At 39.4% G+C, this 20,615-nt stretch overlaps 3 protein-coding genes and 2 long non-coding RNA genes across 17 annotated transcripts in view; 2 read left to right on the forward strand and 3 right to left on the reverse strand.

Annotated features, from left to right (window-relative positions):
- Nucleotides 1-2,496, reverse strand: part of LOC124336941 (ancylostoma secreted protein-like) — a 37,407-nt gene extending 34,911 nt beyond the window's left edge. For 3 of the 11 annotated variants that reach the window (XR_006917195.1, XM_046790888.1, XM_046790878.1), the window contains exons 1-9: nucleotides 2,289-2,489; nucleotides 1,763-2,188; nucleotides 1,460-1,636; nucleotides 1,294-1,375; nucleotides 1,088-1,226; nucleotides 905-1,004; nucleotides 505-837; nucleotides 211-387; nucleotides 39-120 (exon numbers count right to left, since the gene is read on the reverse strand). Coding sequence is in view for 10 of the 11 variants with exons in the window: in XM_046790888.1 (XP_046646844.1) it covers nucleotides 39-120; nucleotides 211-387; nucleotides 505-837; nucleotides 905-1,004; nucleotides 1,088-1,226; nucleotides 1,294-1,375; nucleotides 1,460-1,636; nucleotides 1,763-2,188; nucleotides 2,289-2,417 (1,645 nt within the window). In the remaining variant the exon portion in view is untranslated. Of the gene's footprint in view, nucleotides 1-38; nucleotides 121-210; nucleotides 388-504; nucleotides 838-904; nucleotides 1,005-1,087; nucleotides 1,227-1,293; nucleotides 1,376-1,459; nucleotides 1,637-1,762; nucleotides 2,189-2,288 lie in introns of all 11 variants that reach the window. The other 8 variants (XM_046790879.1, XM_046790880.1, XM_046790889.1 and 5 more) reach the window with 7 other exon arrangements.
- Nucleotides 2,497-3,045: 549 nt separating this feature from the next.
- Nucleotides 3,046-6,792, reverse strand: LOC124337119 (venom allergen 5-like). 3 transcript variants are annotated; one of them, XM_046791175.1, is made up of 7 exons: nucleotides 6,671-6,792; nucleotides 6,398-6,580; nucleotides 6,102-6,278; nucleotides 5,952-6,033; nucleotides 3,600-3,738; nucleotides 3,407-3,506; nucleotides 3,046-3,339 (listed from the first exon to the last, which is right to left on the reverse strand). In XM_046791175.1, exons 1-7 carry the CDS (start codon nucleotides 6,722-6,724, stop codon nucleotides 3,190-3,192), a joined length of 885 nt encoding a protein of 294 aa, XP_046647131.1. In that variant the 5' UTR covers nucleotides 6,725-6,792; the 3' UTR covers nucleotides 3,046-3,189. The 3 variants fall into 3 exon arrangements, with proteins under 3 accessions (XP_046647131.1, XP_046647133.1, XP_046647132.1); XM_046791177.1 differs by lacking the exons at nucleotides 3,407-3,506; nucleotides 3,600-3,738 and adding exons at nucleotides 5,561-5,657; nucleotides 5,736-5,874; XM_046791176.1 differs by lacking the exons at nucleotides 3,046-3,339; nucleotides 3,407-3,506; nucleotides 3,600-3,738 and adding exons at nucleotides 5,198-5,492; nucleotides 5,561-5,657; nucleotides 5,736-5,874.
- On the forward strand, nucleotides 4,016-6,474 carry LOC124337375. Its single transcript, XR_006917283.1, has 2 exons — nucleotides 4,016-4,184; nucleotides 6,393-6,474. It is a non-coding gene; the product is annotated as an uncharacterized LOC124337375 (long non-coding RNA).
- Nucleotides 6,793-8,134: 1,342 nt separating the features above from the next.
- LOC124337734 lies at nucleotides 8,135-13,878 on the forward strand. Its single transcript, XM_046791762.1, has 2 exons — nucleotides 8,135-8,161; nucleotides 8,245-13,878. The coding sequence occupies exon 2, from the start codon at nucleotides 8,467-8,469 to the stop codon at nucleotides 13,876-13,878; it is 5,412 nt and encodes a 1,803-aa protein (XP_046647718.1). The 5' UTR covers nucleotides 8,135-8,161; nucleotides 8,245-8,466.
- A 601-nt stretch (nucleotides 13,879-14,479) lies between these two features.
- On the reverse strand, nucleotides 14,480-20,367 carry LOC124337400. Its single transcript, XR_006917323.1, has 10 exons — nucleotides 20,207-20,367; nucleotides 18,859-18,980; nucleotides 18,567-18,733; nucleotides 17,416-17,603; nucleotides 17,249-17,337; nucleotides 17,103-17,173; nucleotides 16,622-17,032; nucleotides 16,261-16,337; nucleotides 16,080-16,116; nucleotides 14,480-16,016 (listed from the first exon to the last, which is right to left on the reverse strand). It is a non-coding gene; the product is annotated as an uncharacterized LOC124337400 (long non-coding RNA).
- Between the last annotated feature and the right edge of the window lie 248 nt (nucleotides 20,368-20,615).

Raw genomic sequence — 20,615 nt, forward strand, 5'->3', positions numbered from 1 at the left:
ATTACTTGTTTTCGTAATTGTAATGGAATTCTACTTACGAACGTTTCTGCAAGTGTCGTGTTTGTACACACACTGTTGGGCGTGGGCTGCAGCCATGACAGCGAGTTCCTGATCCCATTTCTAAAAATTATTAGAAAATCATTCTGAGATTTCTGAAAATTATAATTTGATGACTCAGAGCAAGAATCAACTGTTGGCAAGTGGACGTACCAACTCTCTCATGTTGGACGTAGGGGGTTGAGGACCTGGACTTCCTTGGGTCTCAAGTCCCTTCGCAACTTTACGTCGGTAATCGTTGTGCGCTCCCAAAATGGTGACGACATCTGCAGCGCTGACGTTCGATCTTGCTGGATAGGCCGGTTGGCAAGCCGGTCCCCAACTAGTGTTCTATAAAAAAGACAAAGTCCTCTCTTTGTTAGACACTATCTTGAGTGCACGTTTGTTCAAATATGTACTTCAACAAATAAATGTAGACATTTAATAATGGAAGTGGATGATACATACCGAATATTTGCAGAGCGTGTTATCGGTTGGCACGGTGCATGTACTAATGTTGCAGTAATTGGTACCAAGAGAAGGAGTAAGAGTTGATCCAGGCGAGGTTGGCTTCAGTGTAGATACGCTGGCGGGTTTAAGAGTAGTCGTAACGGGATTGAGGGTTGTCGCGACAGTTGCTGGCTGAAGAGTAGTCACACACAAGCCGTTGCTGTTCATAGTACCTGCGGGACAGGCGGAACCGGCTGTTCCTTGCTTATAAACAGCAGAGCCGATCCAATTGCCAGTCGGTCCGTAGTTGCACACGTACATTCTATTATAGGGAAACGATGGTCCAAAAACCTAAACAAACAAACAAGCATTTTAATAATGAAACTTAAAAAAGGGCAAATTCAAAAACATTTCTTACGCCTGTGGTAGTTTTGAAGTAAGCAACTGCACAGCCAACAAGTGAAGTATCCGCCCATACTGCTTGCGTGTAGTGTCCAATATCCTTTGGTGAGCTTGATCTATGCCGAAAGAAAAAAAAAAATTAAACAGAATGCATTATTACATATGAATTACCTTAAAACAAAAAATCAAAAACACTCACGGAAAGCTCGTGACATAAGTGGTGTTCATGTCTTTTACTTCATTGTACCAATCGGTTACTGCTGCAGTCCAGTCTGAAGTGCCAAGGGTGTCGGCGGAAGACCCGCCAATGTGCAAATTCTGACCCACTTGAAAACGAGCTATCGGGGGTAATGCAGTGTGAATTGTGATTACATGTTTTCGTAATAGTAATGGAATTCTACTTACGAACGTCTCTGCAAGTGTCGTGTTTGTATACACACTGTTGGGCGTGGGCTGCAGCCATGACAGCAAGTTCCTGATCCCATTTCTAAATAACAAAATCATTCTGAGATGTCTTACAATTTATCTTGATGAATCGGAGCAAGAACCAACTGTTGGCAAGTGGACGTACCAACTCTCTCATGTTGGATGCGGGAGGTTGCGGACCTGGACTTCCTTGAGTCTCAAGTCCCTTCGCAACTTTACGTCGGAAATCGTTGTGAGCTGTCAAAATGGTGACGACATCTGCAGCGCTGACGTTCGATGTTGCTGGATAGGCCGGTTGGCAAGCCGATCCCCAACTAGTGTTCTACCAAAGAGACGATAGGAAAAGTATCAGCTTAAGTCCTCTCTTTGTTAAACACTATCTTGATTGTTCAAATATAATTCAACACATAAATTTAGACATTTAATTATTGAAGTGGATGATGCATACCGAATAAAGGCAGAGCGTGTTAGGCCTATTGGTCGGCACGGTGCATGTACTAATGTTGCAATAATTGGTACCAAGAGAAGGAGTAAGAGTTGATCCAGGCGAGGTTGGCTTCAAAGTAGTCGCTGGCTTCGTAGTTGTTGCTGGTTTTGTAGTAGTGGTTGGCTTCGTGGTAGTAGTAGTCGGTTTAGTGCTGGTAGTAGTTGGCTTCGTGGTGGTGGTTGGCTTCGTGGTAGTGGTTGGCTTCGTAGTAGTGGTTGGCTTCGTGGTGGTGGTTGGCTTCGTAGTAGTAGTTGGCTTCGTAGTAGTAGTTGGCTTCGTGGTGGTGGTTGGCTTCGTGGTGGTGGTTGCCTTCGTGGTAGTAGTCGGCTTAGTGGTGGTAGTGGTTGGCTTTGTGCTAGTGGTTGGCTTAACAGTTGTCTGGGCATCCTGAATTTTTCATAAGTCAGTAAAAGAAATTACATTTAGTCCAGATAAACTACCAAATAATGTAACTGTAAAAGACAATTAAAAACAACAATATTCTTACTGAAAAAACCAAGAAGCAGGCGGCTGCAACCAGGACTGTGGCGGTGAAGGTTCTCATTTTGAAGCGTCGCTGGAACGGCGGATCCCTAAAGTGAAAATGAACACCAAATGTGTCGTTATTTATACACATTTTCTCTCCCCTAGATCCGATATGTTTTCATCGAATGTCCATGTTACCAACGCTTCTCCAGCAAAGCAAGGCAGCTGCCATGTTAAATTGACGCAAGTGCTCACAGGAGCTATTCCAAATAACAGTCGAATGATTTTGAAAAACACAAATTAAGGCGGTGTCATTTGAATGAATATGGATCTCCACATGCCGGTCTAAGTCCGGGTATATGTCAACGACTCCACATGCCGGTCTAAGTCCGGGTATATGTCCACGAGAAGGGCTTGAAATGTCTAGTTTCATTTCGACATCCAACTTTATTTGTTCAGCGGATAGTTATGGATGCCACATGTTCAATAGGGCCCACACATACGCGTCGTTTTTCTGAAGGATACACACCGAAAACATGTTTTGAAAAATATAAGCAGGATATAAACCTGCACTTGTCCTTTTAACATGCCTTGAGTCACGGCGTATAACAAAGACAGAAACTGACGGAAAGCTGTTGCTAACCCAATGTTTTGTGGCGACAACTGCCTTTGCTATACAAATTTTATGTTAATATGCCAACGGAATCTAGTTTGAGCGTGAGAATCTAGTTGCCCGTTGACCTGTAGATTATCAGACGAATTTTTGTTACAAGCAAAAGTTGCTGATTGATTAAATGTATTATCAAACTACTGCACTAGGATTTTATAGGCGCCAAAAAATCAGGGGGAATAACGTCCACGACAGATCATTAAGATACTGGCTGTGGTACAAATTTTAGGGCAAAGTAACAAACTGCTTGTGTTCAAACACACAAGCCGTTGCTGTTCACAGTGCCTGCGGGGCAGGCGGAACCGGCTGTTCCTTGCTTATAAACAGCAGAGCCGAGCCAATTGCCAGTTGGTCCGTAGTTGCACACGTACATTCTATTAAAGGGATACGATGGTCCAAAAACCTAAACAAACAAACAAGCATTTTAATAATGAAATTAAAAAAAGGGCAAATTCAAAAACATTTCTTACGCCTGTGGTAGTTTGGTAGTAAGCAACTGCACAGCCAACAAGGGAAGTATCCGCCCATACTGCTTGCGTGTAGTGTCCAATTACTTTTGGTGGGTTTGATCTATGCCGAAAGAAAAAAAAATAAATCAAACAGAATGCATTACATATGAATTACCTTATAAAAAACAAAAAATCTAAAATCAAAGTCACTTACGGGAAGGTTTGGACATAAGTGGTGTTCATGTCTTTAACTTCGTTGTACCAAGAGGTTATGGCTGCATTCCAGTTTGAAGTGCCAAGGGTGTCGGCGGAAGACCCGCTAATGTACAGATTCTGACCCACCCTGAAACGAGCTATCACGGGGAATCACGAGGAACGTTTGAATAAGGCACGAGTCATAACTAAAATTTTTTTTTTTAAATTGAGATTCTACTTACGAACATTTCTGCAAGTGTCGTGTTTGTACACACACTGTCGGGCGTGGGCTGCTGCCATGTCGGAGAGCTCTTGGTCCCATTTCTAAGACAAATAAAATCATTCCGAGTTTTTTTTCTTACAATTCTAACTTGATGAATCGGAGCCAGTATCAATTGCTGCGGTGGACATAGAGGCAAGTGGACGTACCAATTCTCTCATGTTGGACGCAGGGAGTTGAGGACCTGGACTTCCTTGGGTCTCGAGGCTCTGCGCAACTTTACGTCGGTAATCGTTGTGAACTTTCAAAATGGTCGCAATGTCAGCATCGGTCACGATCGATTTGGTTGTATAGGCCGGTTGGCAAGCCGCTCCCCAACTGGTGGTCTATAGGAAGCAGAGAAATTGTGTTACTTTTAGGTCATTCTTTATCGACTTAATTGCACAAATTGTAAAATGATTCAAGCTTCTACTGTTTACCGGGTATTTGCAGAGCGTGTTATCCGTTGGCACAGAGCATGTATTGATGGTGCAGTAATTAGTTGTCTGGGCTTCCTGAATTTCATCACATCAGAAAAAGAAATAATCAACTAGAGACAAACTATCAAATAACTTTAATGGGTAGGAATAAAAGAAGACAAGAAAATTCTTACAGCAAAAATCGAGAAGCAGGCGGCGGCAATCAGGACTGAGGCAGCCAAAGATCTCATCTTGTAATAAGCGTTACTGATGCTGAAGTTGTGGATTTCAACTTGTGAATCAACTCCGAACCGTGTCGGTATTTATACAGATTCCATGTCCCTTAGATCCAAGGTATTTTTAACGAACATCCTTGCCTGCACTTTTCAAACAAAGCTGGGAATGCACCAGCTGTATGGGCCCAAAGTGACCGCGAAAGCTGTCAACAGTAGTGATTGTGTATTGACACAAAAACTAAAACGGTGTCAATAACTGTATGCAAGGTATCCAAATACATGCGTTGTCTACCTGAGATACGTCAACAGAAAGGGCTCGAAAAATATCTATTGGTTGACCAAAAACCAATTTTCCATTATGGATGATACAGCATTTTCTTAGATAGGGACTTCACATACTTGTCCTCATTCTGAACTATTCAACATGAAAATACGACTGAAAAGAAAGAGCAAAATAAAACCTGCACTTGTGTTTGCCAAATATGTTTCGTCGGGTCGTACAACGAAGTGCCGGAAACTGACGAATTCGCCATAGCTTTTTCTAACCACCATGTTTTATGTCCTCAACAACCTTTACCACACTTGTGGTAAAAAGATACTGGTGTGTGTGTATACAAACGGAATCTGCTCACTGTTTGTTTGAGAAGCGTGGCTTGTACAAAAATATTGATTATTATTTATTTTTTCTTGTTACAAGCGAAAGTTGCTGCTGACTGATTAAATGTATTGTCAAACTACTACACTTGGATTTCATAGATCGGCAAAATCGGGAAAAAATAATTGCCAAGACAGATCATCAAGATACTGACTGCGTTACAAATCTTAGGGCAAAGTCACACGAACTGCGTTCAAGCGCACAAGCCGTTGTTGTTTACAGTACCTGCGGGGCAGGCGGATCCGGCAGTTCCTTGCAGATAAACCGGAAGGCTGATCCAATTGCCAGTTGGGCCGTAGTTGCAAACGTAGAATCTATTGTAGGGAAACGCTGTTCCAAAAGTCTGGATAAAACAAACAAGCAAACAAAATCTTAGCTCAAAATTAAGAAAACGTAATTGAAATTCCTTACGGCAGTAGATTGGAAGTAGGCCACTGCGCAACCGATGAGATAAGTTTGCGCCCATACCACTTGGGTGTAATGATAAATAACATTCGCTGAAGTTGCTCTGTCCAGAGTAAGAAAAGAAAAATAACCCAAAAGAGAATATTATATCGCACATATTATTCAATTTAAAATCACTTACGGTAAGCTCGTGACAGCAGCGGTGGTCATGTATTGAACTTCATTGTACCAAGAGGTTACTGCCGCATTCCAGTTTGAAGTGCCGAGAATGTCGCCGGAAGACCCGGCAATGTAAACATTCTGACCCACCCTGAAACGAGCTATCGGGAGAAAATGTGTCGTAATAAGTAATAACATGTAATAATGACATCGTCATATGAACTGAAATTGTACTTACGAACATTTCTGCAAGCGTCGTGACTAAACACACACTGCTGTGCGTGGGCTGCAGCCATAACAGCGAGTTCATGATCCCATTTCTAAATAACAAAAAAATTTATTTTTAACTTGATGGCAAGCAAATCAACATGATGTCACATCAATTTACCATTTGTCTCATGTTGGAGGCGGGAGGTTGAGGCCCTGGACTTCCTTGGGTCTCTAGGCCCTGCGCAACTTTACGTCGGTAATCGTTGTGCGCTCCCAAAATGGTCGCGATGTCGGCTTCGGTCACGATCGAACTGGTCGGGTAGGCCGGTTGGCAAGCCGGTCCCCAAGTGGTATTCTAATACCCAAATGACAGGAAAAGAAAAAAAGTACGAAGTTTAAATTCAGCGTTGGCGACACTCATTTCAATTAATTACTTCAAAATTCTATTTTTAAAAGGAGTACACAGTAGTTTACCGTATATAGACAGAGCGTGTTTTGGGTCGGCGCGGGGCATGTACTAATGTTGCAGTAATTGGTGCCAAGAGTAGGAGCCAGAGTCGATCCGGGCGAGGTTGGTTGAGGAGGCATTGTCGACATCGGAGACGTTCCGGCAGTACAGGAACATCCGCAGGGCTTGCGTGTCGTTATCTGGGCCTCCTGTTGTAGATACACAAAAAATTTTAATTGACTAAATCACAAACAAATAAATGACTTCAACAGGATTGAAATGTATCGGTACCAACTCACCGCTAAACCGGAGAAGCAGACGACGATCAAAACTGAGGCAGCGAAAGATTTCATTTCTGTGGTGATGTTGGTCCAACGTCACCGAGTGAAGCTTTGGATAGCTCATGGAGAACGCCGTCCTTTATTTATACTCAAAACGGTCAAACAGTTTGAAAACTGCTTTCCATGTAATACTGTGCTGCAGCTACGTGTCGGAAAAATGTTGGACACGTCTGCATTTCATCCACCAAGTTGCACACAGCGGCAAGCTGCGTCGGTCGAATATGATTTTCATGTCTTGTATGCTTAGGTGTCGGTGTACATTTATTGGCCGTCGGAACGAGCGTCGTTGTGAATTATGTAGTTTTTAACAACATTTTTTGGAATATCTTGTTATTCTGGCAATGGGAAAATAAGAGCGCAATATGGCCATTTTATTGGTTTGTTTGAACATTTTTATATGACGAGCTAAAGTCGTTCCGAATAAACGACACTATTAATCATAAGCGACGCAACCTGCACTTGCACATCTGCGTCTGTGTACAAAACACATGATAAAAGTTCGTCCATAGTTGACGAAAGCATTTTGGGACAAAAAAAAAAGACTGTCGCTAACCAAATGCTTGCGTGTTTTCACTATGCATATTTTCGTAGCTTTAATTTTCTGAGCAATCTATAACAAATGAGACATTATTTTGTGATTGAGTCATAATCAGAGAGTTACCCAGTACCCTATACTAGCCATAATCGCTAAATGCATTTTAAGCCTAATACTGAAAGGTTCAAATAATTCCCAAACTATCGTTAAGACAGTAACAGTAGTTTTTATCACCTCCAAATGCATACTGTCGATAAACATATGCATATACGTCACAGCAAGCGGATCTGAACTTAGATTGCAACGGAGGGGAAACAACTGTCCTAGCCTATCTATGTTAGCTTGGGTTTAGTTGACAGGAAAATTTAGAAGTTTTTGAGGGTGTCATAGACTTTAATAGGACATGAATGACAAATATGTATTCAGCGAGAAAAAGATCTTGGATCTGAACGGAACTAAAAAAATTTAAATTTGACTAGACGGTAATGAATAGATAGCCTCTATCATGCTATCAACTGAGAAGATAAGACATACCTACACCCGCTCTATCTAAAAAAAAAAAAAAAAAATCATATTGAAGTCAAGTATTCAAGACATTGGTGTGCTGTCTAGTGCGAGTTCACTTAAAAATTTAACGAACGAAAGTTCACTGCAACACCCAGTGAAAATGACGCATAAAAGACGAAACACTAACGAGGATACGTGCCCAACACTTTTTAAAAAATCAAGAAACAATCAACCTTCAACATCAGTTTCATCTACGACGGATACAACGAGAGAAGAAGCGGCTCAGGGATTGAGAAAAACCAACCACGGAATTATTTTCCAACTGAAGCTGTTGATGCTCTTTCTAATCCGTGGAATTGAGGCCGGATACATGTTCCAACTGGGAACTGAAATGGAGGAACTCGGAGGTAAATTTGACGATTTAATTTTCAAGTACGAAGTTAAAGATAATACACCAGCCGGAAAACACTATCGTTATCGATACCTGCAGGCCAAACACAAACAAAACGAATCGTTCCAAATCACGGCAGCTCAGCTGCTAAACGACAATGAAGGCAATTTCAGTTTACCGAAATACTTTCGTTCTTATTGCGACATAATTTCAAGGGGTGAAGACATTGAGGATTGCATCATTTGTACGAATGTCGGTTTCAATGAGAAAAATTTGAAAAAGAAGAAAATTGAGTTGGTACCTTTCAACAATCAAGACAGAATGTTTGCTTTTAGCCAACATTGTCTTAAGCATTACAAAATTAAAGTGAAATCAAATCACAAATTATGCACTATCTTGCAAGCAATCAAATTAAATGACCCCAATACAAAGAAACCAAGAAATGTAACCAGTAAAGAAATTGAAGCCTTTTTCGAAAAACTAGTTTTTGTGGCCAACGCGCCCAACGAAGTCGTTCTTGGTAGAATACTAACCGACGAAGTGGGAAAGTATTACAATGTGAAGGAAGCTGACTTCCAGTCGGATTTTATCTTGAGGAACATGCTGGACTGGTTCAAAAAGAAAGAATCGAATTTCATGACGTCAAAAGAGGCAATCGACTTGTTCCGTAAAGGCAAAGAGAAAATGAAATCGCTTCGAAGGACGTCCGTTTCCATTCATTATCAGAGGCAGCTAAGACAAGCACTAGAATTTAATCGGGGTGCTATTCACGAAATGGCAGGTAAACTGATGTCATTTTTAATCTCCTTTAAAAAGATTGAGCACATTTGGACTCGATTACCGACTCGAACCGCAGTTAAAGTAATCGAGGCACTAAAGGAACTCAGGGAAAACATTCCCAATAAGAACACCGATGCCGTTGCACCGCACGAGGTATATTTCCATCGAAAGGACAGCTACTTAATGACGCCATTCGCTGAGAAGGAAGACCACAAAAAATTCAAAACGTTACTCAAAGCGTCGGAACTTTCTCACAATCTGCTCATATTTGTTTGCGATAATGAACCCTTGATGGAAAATCAAGTTTACTATGAGAAACTGGTTAAAAATTCAGAGAATAAAAAAGTGATTTTCATTAGTCAAGGAGATGCTGTCGAGGAAACCAAAGAAGATTTGACATTCGCCGATTTGAGCGCTAAATTCAAAAAGGCTCTTCTTTCCAAGAAAGTATTATTTCAAGGAACATGTCAAACAGTGGAAAATCTAATTACAAGAAGCTTTCAAACTGCAGACGACTTCATTGAAAGTGGTGCTTCAGAAATAATGAATTCGAATGCTATAGAGGAGTTAATCAAAAAAGAAAGGCTCGAAATTGCTTCCTTCACTTCATCTCGATTCGAAAAATCCCTTTACATCAAGAGACAATTGACGTCTGCCTTTCCATTCGACAAAAGTTTTTGGAGTGAAGTAGCTAAGGAGCTAGGATATTCCACAGAATTGCTCGAAAGTAAGTGCCGAATAAGTTTGCAAGGGGAAATCGAGTGGTTTGTCATCGGCGAAGAAAAAACCAATATCTGGGAAAAGATAAACATTATTTTAGACAAGAATAAAGCCGTTCAACCATCTAAAATCGTAGCCGAAGATGACCTAGTGAATAACAAAAATCACAAAGAGGAAAAGCCCGATGTCGTTATAATATCTGGTGTCGCAGGATCGGGAAAATCTAGCATTCTCTCGCACTACTATGAGGTGATTAAAGAGACCAACCCAGAGCATTGGGTGATCGTGATAAGTCTAACGGATCATTCAGCAGCATTTTCAAAGCTGAAATCGACTGAAGTTAACAAAACAAGCGTCAGCGATTTTCTCTCAAATTTAGCTATTGTTGATCAAAGCCCTTTCGCTTGTTCGCTACTAAAGCATCGTCTGGAGACCGGTGACCGGATGGTAATTATGTTGGATGGCTTCGACGAGAGTCATCACCAGGAAACTGTAATCGAGATGATTAAAATCTTTAAAAAGATGCAACTAAACGGACTGTTCGTGACTACTCGATCTCACATGACGAGTCAAATTCAATTTGAATTGTCCCAGTTGAGTTATAGCCTAAGCAACTTCAGTAAACGAGACCAAATTGAATATCTAACCTCTGTGTGGCAACGTGATTTCAAGAGTAACGTCGAAAAGGATCTTCGGAATTTTGCCACATCGCTTGTCGATCGAGTGTCAAAAACTCTAAGAGACGAAGAAAGGGCCTTCATCGGCATTCCACTGCAGTGCCGAATCCTGGCCGAATGCTTCCAGTCTGAGCTTCTAAAGTCCTTTCAACAAGACAACACATTTGGTTCTTTTCGCAAAACAATTCAAAATCTAAATTTGAGCCTGGCTAGCCTGTACCGATTGCTTATGGAAAAGAAACACGACATTTATCGACAAGAGAAAAAGGCTCAATCTTGCGCTAGTGATCTCGCCAGTTCTCACGCTAAAGAAGACATTGATCATTTGGAACCTTTCCTGAGAAAACTGGCTATAGAAACGATTGTTTCGTTTAAGGAACACGTTGACGCTTTACTGGGGAAGAAAAGAACCATGAAACCCAAAGACACACTCGACAAGAAAAAAGAAAGAATGGTCGATCATTGCTCTCGCTTTGGCTTATTGGATAGAGACGCAAAGGGCAAGGTGCGATTCCTGCACCGAACTTACGCAGAGTACCTGATGGCCGAATATCTTTACACTGGGTTTCTTCTCGATGATGAAAAGCGCAATCACCTGCTGGAATACAAATCGGCTCGAAAGTTAATCATCGGCAAAATTTTGGTGAAAAATCAGTACGATGGTGTTCAAATCTTTTTAGATTCCATGTTGAAAGAAATGGTTGATGACAATAAAGAGTGGCGCGATGGAATCATTCAGCGTAAACTACCGGACGGATTGCATAAAGTAGCCAAAGTCTTTTTTACTCGAGTCGTTCACTTGAAAATAAAAGAAAACCCTCTTGAGCTTTCAGTTGCGAATAAAAGAGAAAAGATATTTAAATTCCTGTGCGATTGTCTCGACGCAACGTTTGATAAACCACAAGTTCTGCGGGCTATACGAGCTTCTTTTACAACTCGTTATTTTCAATATTATTATTATTCATTCAAAAACTTTTGTCATCTAAACAGTGAGGTGTTTCAAAGATATATTGATTATTTCGACGATGTACCGATCACACAAAACGTTATTTTGTCGCCCAAAGAGAAAAATCATGTACACACAGTGATGAAAGGATTGTTCCGTTACCATTACGAATTTCCTCTGTTTGGCTTGAAATTTTCTTTTTGGAACGGAGAGGAACAACAAAAAATGGTGCATCCTTTGCTTCAATTCATGGACAATCACCGACAAGTTTTAAATGAAATCATTCCAAAGGCGGAATATCCACTAGGAACCATGTTGGCAATGTTGATATTTAACAAAAACTACGACAGTCAATTGGAATTATTAGTTAATCTCTTAGCGAAATCAGATTTGTATTCCGACGATTTCACCTTCGCCAATTTCATGAAGAACGTTTTCCTCTCTGTTAAACGAAAGTATCGGATGGGCTTAGATAACCGACTTAAAAAGACACTGGCCATCTTCAAGAAACTTGATGGACGTCACGAACTTCTGAACCAAATTTCTATTCTGATCCTCAAAACTGAACCTAACGCTTTTAAAATGATTTATCAGCCCTGTCAATTGCTGGAGGACGAACCGGAAGGACTGCCGACGGATTTTCACTTGCGACTGGAACGAGATTCATTTTGCTTCTCATGTTTTCACAGAGCGGATATCCACGGCGGTGGGGAACAGACGGATTTTGTAGACAAATTATTAACAGTTGACTGGACACCAGGTCCGGAAGCGAATCAAATTGCAACCGAGTGTGTCAATTATTACGATTTTACACCGTTCTACGTAGCTGCCACTTGGGGCCACGAAAAGATTTGTTGCAACTTACTGGCCTTTTTAAAAAGACATCTTCCTGGTGACACTTTTAAAAAAGGTTTGACTGACATTAACGGATTCGTCCATCGTCCTCTATCAGACGCGATTGCATACGAAAACACGGAAATGTACATTTTCATACTGAAGATTGTCAAGAAAACCTTGGGACAAGAAGACCTAATTACATTACTTCAATCAACGGTTCAGGAAAAATTTTCAACTAAAAATAAAGCTTGGACAAACGACTGGACTAATACTTCAATGTTTACTGTCGGATACCAATATAAGATGTTTCAAACTATAGCCGATATAGTCCTCGATAGCGATATCAAAACCGGCAAAACAAATTTATACGAGGATTTGAACGATTTGATATTTGACAGCGGCTGCTACGGCGAAGTGTATGCATTGAAAGATGTCAATGTTACAACTCTCCAGGGATTAATGTCATTTAAGGGTTCTGATGATTGGACGAAACGTCTTCTTAATTTAGGTGTCTACCAAGGATTTACTTTGCTAGTTGATTCTTGCGTTACATTTTTCAGTCAAGATCAGCTCTTGCAGTTTGTCAACACCGTAACTTCGAAAGGCGATAGAAAATGTAGTTATTGGGGTTCTGTAGGCTTGGCTGCTAACGTTGGGAACAAGAAGATTGGGATTGGAGATCTAAGGATTTTGAAGTTCTTGAAATTTATTTCGAAAAAACTCGGCGAAACAATTCTAATGAAACTTGTGCTACACGACGAAGGGGACGAAAATTCCTTCGGCAGCTACATTCTTTCACAATCACTAGTCAACATTCTGTCAAATAATTTATCAAAGAAAGGCAAAGAGAAAGTGAGACATCATTTCAGAACAAAGGTGCCTCTTATGATTGAGGAACTCTTTTTCAATCCCGATTCTGAGCACTACTGGAAAATTTGTATACCTTACAGTTGGATAAGCATGACGCAACTTTATTTAGATTACGCAAACGAAGACCAACTCAAGAAATTTGTCAATTTCATCACTCTTTGTGTTAAAAATGTTTATGATAACCAACAAAGTATTTGGAGCTACATATTCTTGGACAGCGTAGCGGAAAGTAACGAAATCTTGAAACGCGTGTACGAAAAACCTTCGACGTTCGGTCAAAACGCCGTGAAAACGCTGTTGCATCACGAATTGAACAACTTTCCCGTTATACTTCATGCTGCATTAAAGAGTGATTTCAATGACCGAATAGTCGGACTGCCAAATCAGATCCAAGACGAAATTCAAACGTATGTTACGAAACACACACCTCAATTGATTGAAGAATGCTTTCGCAATCCGATAACGCAACCGGGAATCTCCTGGCAACATTTCAATCTGCACAAATTCATATGCATTTTCAACTATTGCAATTCCAATCAACTTGAAGAGTTCATAGCAAAATTCACATGTTTGAGAGATGAAACTTCCAGCATTTGGGGCAAGATATTTGCTGATTCCTACGTAACCGAAAACAGCATTCAGACCATGCACAAGTTCTTGAAATGCGTATCAGAGAAACTCGGCCAAAATGAAGTGATGAGGCTGGTACTTCACGATGACGGGGATGGTGCCATCATCTGTTCTAAAGCACTACAGGATCAAGAAAGTTTGATAGAAGCGATGCTTTCTTATTTGGACACCAAAAATAAGAAAAAGGTTCAACGTAAAATCGATGGTTATTTAGCCGAAAAACTCAAGGATACGGGCGCTACAGAAAGAATACAAGATAAAATAACGTTATAAATGATACTGTGTTGTCAAAATCAAATCTTCATTTCCTTAACCTTCACCAGGCTAAGTAATGTAGTATGATTTCTCAGCATGCTAATACAAAAATTAAAATGTTGCATCCATTAAATTTGGCTAATAACATTTACGGCAATTATTTTAAGTTGAGTTATATTTACTTTACTTTAACTTGAGTTAAGTTGAAGTTGTTTACAAAGAAAAGGTAAACACTTATGCAACAATTATTGAAGGAGATGGAAAGCGTTATCCGCGGAAGCGTTTCCGAGTCGACGTCGTTTTTATATGAAGGAACTTTGTTTTTAAAAAAGTGATGCCAAGAAAAAGGTTCGAGTTAATTGTGGTAAGAAACTGAGGAAACAATTACAATACCCTAGAAAGCAAGTCCGAAACAACGAAAATTTTGGGTTTAGAATTACTACGAAATCATAAAAGATTACCATACCACACGGAATTGTCGGTATGCCCAGCACTTTATCGCATGATGCGATCGAGGAAAATAGAACATATCACTGTCCTGTCATAATAAACCTCAACCTTTTTTTTTTTCTAAATGTAAGTATTTCAAGTAAAAAAGTAAAATTTTTAATGAGGAAAAATTTGTCGCTATCAATTTTTATGACCATCTGTTTGCTCGTTTTGCTGTAAAAACTTTGGAGACGAGCTACAGGATTGGCATCACACTAGACGGATTCTACTAGAGGTAATATCATGAAACTGTGGCTCACTTTAAAAAAATCATAAAAAAAACACAAATTTATTGTGACAACCTCTCAATGGCTTACTTCAATTGGAGATTTCCTAATTGTCTTACCAACTGGAAGACTTTAGTGAACAAGGTCAAATCAAAGTGCAATTTGAATGAGTATTATGAAAAGAATATTCAATTAATCGCCGAATCGTAATCGTCGAACACGACAAATTCAGAAGCTTCTATAAGAAATCCAACAATTACAACAATCTTTTCAGCAAAGAAAGATGTCGACCTTTCGTTGGAAGGGAAGAAACCATTATATTTTAGTCTGATATCGAACAAGACGAGAAAACAAAAAAAGGACTAACAATTGTCTGCAATTGTGTTCAATTTAGTTGCATGAAAAACTAGCGCGAAAAAAAAAAGAGAATGGTGGAGACCTTTTGCTGAGTATTTCATGGCAACAAATGATTTTTCCTCGAAAAAAAGCCTCGCTTTAAAATTGGTTGGTCTTTAAAAAAAAATTGCTCAACAGAAAATCAATTTTACGGTGTCATCGTTCGTACGTCAACGGACATCGTCAACATCAAAAGGAAAAATCTTTAAAGAATCAGTGGCAAATCGCACTGAAATCAAGGTTACAAGTAGGAACGGAAAGTGTAAAAATTGTTTCGATGCAGGGTTAAACGAATCAGAAGTTCTCAGGGCTATGACAACCCCTTACATAATTCAAAATCAACTCGGTGAAGATATTTTTGTCATCAACAGTAAAGGGTTTCGACGATTCATACTGCATTCTAACTGTGGTTTTGCTAAGCACCAGTAGAAAGCTACGAAATATTTACTGGGCCAATCGTCTCCACATGTGACTTGAAATGTTCCCATTGAAACGGGGGAAAAAAGGGAAAAGAATTGCGAATAGTGTTTTACTTCACTTCATGAAAAAGCAGCCACAGGCTTTGGAATAGTCCACCGTTTAAAATCCGATGCTTCCCATGTTACTGCTTTAACTTTTTAATTACGCTATTGACTTACAATGTGTATGAAGATGAGAAGATCCCATTGCAATCGAAATTGCATTCTGAAGAATTAAAGTTTTAAAATTTTACGGAGCAATCACTATACCGTTGAAAAACGAGAGACCCGGACGAATTCGAGAGATACCTTGCGTAACCTTGATCGAAATACTATGCTGATATAAACATGTGGGCTAGCAGCTAGCAGAGCTTGAAGCCTTGGGCATGTGTTTACGTGACTCGTGTCTATAAACAAAAAAATTTTGTGGACTCACCGAAATGTAGTGGATCCTCATTATCTGCTCGAAAGAGATTTGTGTCACATGAGTTGACTTCATCACCGACACTTCTACGGTAACACAGAAGCAGTTGAGCAGCTGAAGAAATTCTGAAAACTGTTGAGGGATGTCTGACTGGTGGTGATCCTGGAAAACAAGAAAAATGAGTGAGCAACTATTGAGTGACATGTACTAAATGAATTCATATACCTTTTAAGTTTTGCCACACTGACTGGCATCGTAATTCCTTCGATCCAGAAAACAAACAGAAAAACAAACTTATCAAAACTGATAAAAAATAAACTTTGTGAAAGTAACTAGTGATCTCAGTGACATCATCTACAAAATGGTTTGCCCAAGGAAGCTAAAAATATCATGCTACATGCTTTACCTCATTTGTCAAAACTTCGAAGCAAGACGAACTGATTAAGTTGAATTGATCCCGGAAATTGATGGCGCCACCGTCCACTGATTTAAAAAAATATATTGTTCTCATCAGAATCCCATTTTATAATTTTTTTTTTTTTTGCATTGTTTTTTTTTTTTTTTTTTTTTTTTTATGAATAAATATTTTGGACCCTGAGAATATCTAAAGGGACATTTCAAAAATTCACAAAAAAATACAGAAATAGATCCCTTGCTGGGAGATCGTGTAAAGAATTTGCACCAAGATGTTGTGCTAGAAAGATGAAATTTAACAGTGACTCATCGACAATATAACTATAAAACTGAACACACTAGGAACAACATACCTGTATGAAATATATTGGACCATATCAATCAGAACTTTTGACATGTACTTTTTTTTTCTTTTGTCGGGCTGTATCGCTGCATCGCTCGGATAAGATCGATACGTGCAACAATAAAACTATTTTTGTGTAAAATAGTCTGGAAATTTACAAATGTCGTCATTTTTTTGCGTTCCGTGTTTTTGGCTTTTGGGCAAGGAAAAAAAAACGAAAGGTGAAGGTCGGCAAAAATCGTGAAGTTCACGCTCCAACATGTTGAATTCCGTTGCTAACTGCTTTTCTTGGCCAAGATTGAGTGAAGTCCTCCGCTGGTCTGTGTCTGGCCAGCAGTGTGACGTAGGCCCCCGATGACCGATGAGATGGAATTTTTAATTGTTTTCTCTCTACATTTTTTCCTGATGCATTTGGTATAACCTGTAACGTATACCAAGAGTCTGTAGAAATTTCGAAAAATTATTATTCAAATCATTTTCGTTTACAGTACCAGGATTTCGCCTTCCGGCTAATTCCACTGAAAGTTTGATTAAGTTTGAAACCGCTTGTATAATTTTGTTGCTGTTGAAAAATTCGTGAGCTTGCTATCGCGTGATTAAATACGCTACCGGTATTTCAACTTAAACACATGTATACCTGGCTTTTAACCGGAATAAAATGGCTTCATTAGACGTTCAGTGTGCGCGGTTGCAACCCATCCATGTTCCGCAGTAGTGAGAAGCAGTCTGAAAATGAAAATGGATGGGAAAATAGGTGCGAAAAAGTTTAAAAAAAATTCTCTGCGATCAACGTAACAAGCTTACATGCGGACTATTATTGATCGCACAGGGATCATCACTCATTCACAATGTTGCCAGCGCTGTCGTGTTGTGGAGCATCAGTCTTTTTATACTGAATCGCCGCAGGAATAATTAAAGGATATTCGCAGGATGTTGTTGCCACCTGTGTTTCTTGATGGATGATGCGCTGCTCCTATAGCCAACTGCCAACCCTGCGTTGAATATTACAAGTTAAAAAATACAAGATATAGGCGTCAACACTGAATTAATTGCGTTGATGCATAAACCTGAAAAAAGGGGGGTGGTAACTTAAACACAATTTGTTTGGGCGTATATGCATTTTCTTAATTGTTTAATTACATTTCCGTCTCATTTGTTGTTAGATATTTGTTTGTGCGCAATAAATAGCTTTATTACTGGGATTAGCTTTGTAAATAATGTTCGTTGCTATTTGTCATTGACATTTTTCGATTGACTTTCCAGTAAAACACGGAATCTTATTTCTTTTTCACGTTCGTCCGGATGTGGAATGTTGACTTTCCCCTATTCCTTTATATAGTTAATATAATCGGTCACCATTCAGAATCGTCTGTACCGTCGTGTCTACTCAACATAACAATTTATTCATCTCTGCGTCCAGCACTTTTCAAGTTCATCCAACGACTTAGAGGAGAAAACAAAAACCGAGGAGAAAACAAAAACCCTGGCGTATACTTTTGGGTCGTTGTCCGGCGGTCGTTGCCATTTACGGCGGATCGCCAAATAGATTAGCCAATCGATCTTCTCCATCCCAAAACTTGGAGGAGTGAGGACGTCGGCCTTTAAAAAAGAAACGAATTCAACTGTTTACGCCGCGACCTTCATACGTACACAAACAAGCAGTTGCTCAACAAGAACGATGACGAGGCTAGTGGATGGGATTTTTTTTTGGTCTAACGTACAATCGATCACTCCAGGGTTTTTCGGCAAAACATTTTGTGTAGTTGTGTCACTCTTCTGTGAAATTACTTTTTAAATTCTACCGAGATAGAGCTTCTGTACGCTGTCTGCTACGCTACCGGTTGGATTTTGAAATAGTTCACAGAAAAAGCGCTTGAATAGTCAAAAGACGAATATGACTTGTGCATGTGAAATTCCTATTTCTTTCCTCCAGCCATTTTTAAAATTAAGTTCACCTTTTAAAAATTATAAGTCCTCCCTATATTCCGGACGCTGTTGGAAGTTGACAGGGAGTTCCCCGTTGTTGTAGATTGGGAGTTAACCGTGTAGGAAGTTTGTCTGATTCGAAAGTTGGAGCAAACTGCAGAGGAGAAAAATTGTATGGTATCCATTCCGAATTTTCCTGGCAATGAACAAATAAAAACTATAACAGTTGATGGGAATAATTAAAAGATGAGGAAGATAATTAACAACATAGTTTTAATTCTACTATTTTTCCAACATGGAATTTAAAGTTACTTATTTTACATTTTTCGAATATTACGACGGTGGACAGGAAAGATCGATCCATCGTGATGGGGTAAAGCCAATTCCGGATTCGCTTTATTTCCGAGCAGATTAAAAAATTTACCATTTTCAGCTTTCAACACCTAATAAATGAAAATGAGGGAATAAGAGTGAGACTGGCAAAATTAACGACATTTGACTTTTGAACAATCTTCCGCATTTCACTTTGCACTGTAAAAGCGATCAGGATCTCGAAAGCCAAAGAAGAACCCAGACAGTAGACAAATCGGTGAACGCGAATGGCTTCAACCATCAGCTCGCGAAAGATGCGCCAGACAAGGTCATTTTCCAAGGCGATGAACCATGCACAGACGAGGTATGACAATTTTGTTTGCTGTTCACGGTCGATGCAAATGCAACTGTGCATCATGCTGTGTAAAGTGAACGTGATTGATCACTCGAGGGGGATCAACCTCCGCGCGTGTGAATGAAATTTCCTAGATGCGATTGAATGTTCCCTGTGCACATGTTTTGCCTTTACGCAGCGATTGCTACACGACGAAGAAAGCCATAACAAAAAACAAAAATATGTTTTCCGAAATACGAAAGCAACACCAAACAGTTGAGAATTTGAGATTCGTTGGTTAGGAGATCCGAGTACGTAAGGTCTTTGAACTCTTTCTAATCTATCCATGACAAGATTTAAAAAAAACAATTTCATTCGTGTGGCCATCGCGGGTGTTCATTTACCCCAAATAGTTATCACACATCCCGGCTTTAACGCAGAATCTAACGAGTAGAATTGATTGTGATTGTGTCGATTTACGTGCAATTAAAGTTTTCCTATCTTTATTTTTGACGAGAATAACGGAGTTTCAGCAGAAGCGTTGGAAATTGTGTAAAAAATAAAGAAGTAAAACTAAATTGAATCATTTGGCTTTTAGAAAAACATAATACAATGAAATTAAAATTGAGTTTTTTGCCTTAAACAAGATATTAAACTAGATAATATTTGGTTTGTTATACAGTTTTATCTTGTTTTTCAACTATAAGTAAAAAACTCCTAGTCTTCACTCTTCAATGCATTGAAAAAACCTGTCTGTAGTTCTTCGTGTTTAAGTTCCCTAACCAACGAGAACCACCACCAGTGACTTGCACACATGATTGATGTTGGACAAGAAAACTCTAGGATGCCTGAAATGAAAACTTCAACATTTTCTTCCAAGTTTCCTTCTAATTCGTCCACGGTGACCTCCACCTGGCCTCTGACAAGGAAAAAACCTATGTCTGTGTTTGCCTGCCAGCTTTTTTGCATTGCAAAATAATTCACACTTTGGTCCTTTGGTTTACAAAATTAAGACAAATATACCTGCGAAAATAGTAGAACGTCCGTTGTGAAGTGCACACTGCACAAATTATTTATTTTTAGATTGTCTCTATGATTTCTAGTATTCTCTCAAAAATTAAAAATGAACTCATGTAGACATGTACGTCGTTGGCTAAATTTTAGTCTGCAACTATGCAATCTGGGATGGCTCAGTTTCGCATTTGCCAGTTTGTTAAAATTAAGTAGAATATTGACTCTAAATTTTTTTAAATAACAAGTTATATTTATCGAATTCGTGTTTAAAAAATATTTAATTACATAAGACATTTTTATTCATCGTGGGTGGTCTTGTCCTACCAAACATAGCTATCGTAAATTCACTGCTTTAATGTAAAATATCGGAAGATCCGTCACCTTCAGTCAGAGAATAATAAACAGGTTTGCAATTTTT

This window comes from Daphnia pulicaria, chromosome 4 (assembly GCF_021234035.1).
Source record: "Daphnia pulicaria isolate SC F1-1A chromosome 4, SC_F0-13Bv2, whole genome shotgun sequence".
In the NCBI taxonomy this organism is placed as follows: domain Eukaryota; kingdom Metazoa; phylum Arthropoda; class Branchiopoda; order Diplostraca; family Daphniidae; genus Daphnia; species Daphnia pulicaria.

Excerpts from the sequence above, each read along its gene's own strand:
- LOC124337119 (XM_046791175.1), bottom strand. The coding sequence starts at position 6,724 with ATGAAATCTTTCGCTGCCTCAGTTTTGATCGTCGTCTGCTTCTCCGGT. Across the intron at positions 6,279-6,397 it reads ACACGCTCTGTCTATATACG|AATACCACTTGGGGACCGGC; the intron begins GTAAACTACTGT and ends TTTGGGTATTAG. Across the intron at positions 3,340-3,406 it reads ACTACCAAACTACCACAGGC|GTTTTTGGACCATCGTATCC; the intron begins GTAAGAAATGTT and ends TTGTTTGTTTAG.
- LOC124337734 (XM_046791762.1), top strand. The coding sequence starts at position 8,467 with ATGTTTGCTTTTAGCCAACATTGTCTTAAGCATTACAAAATTAAAGTG.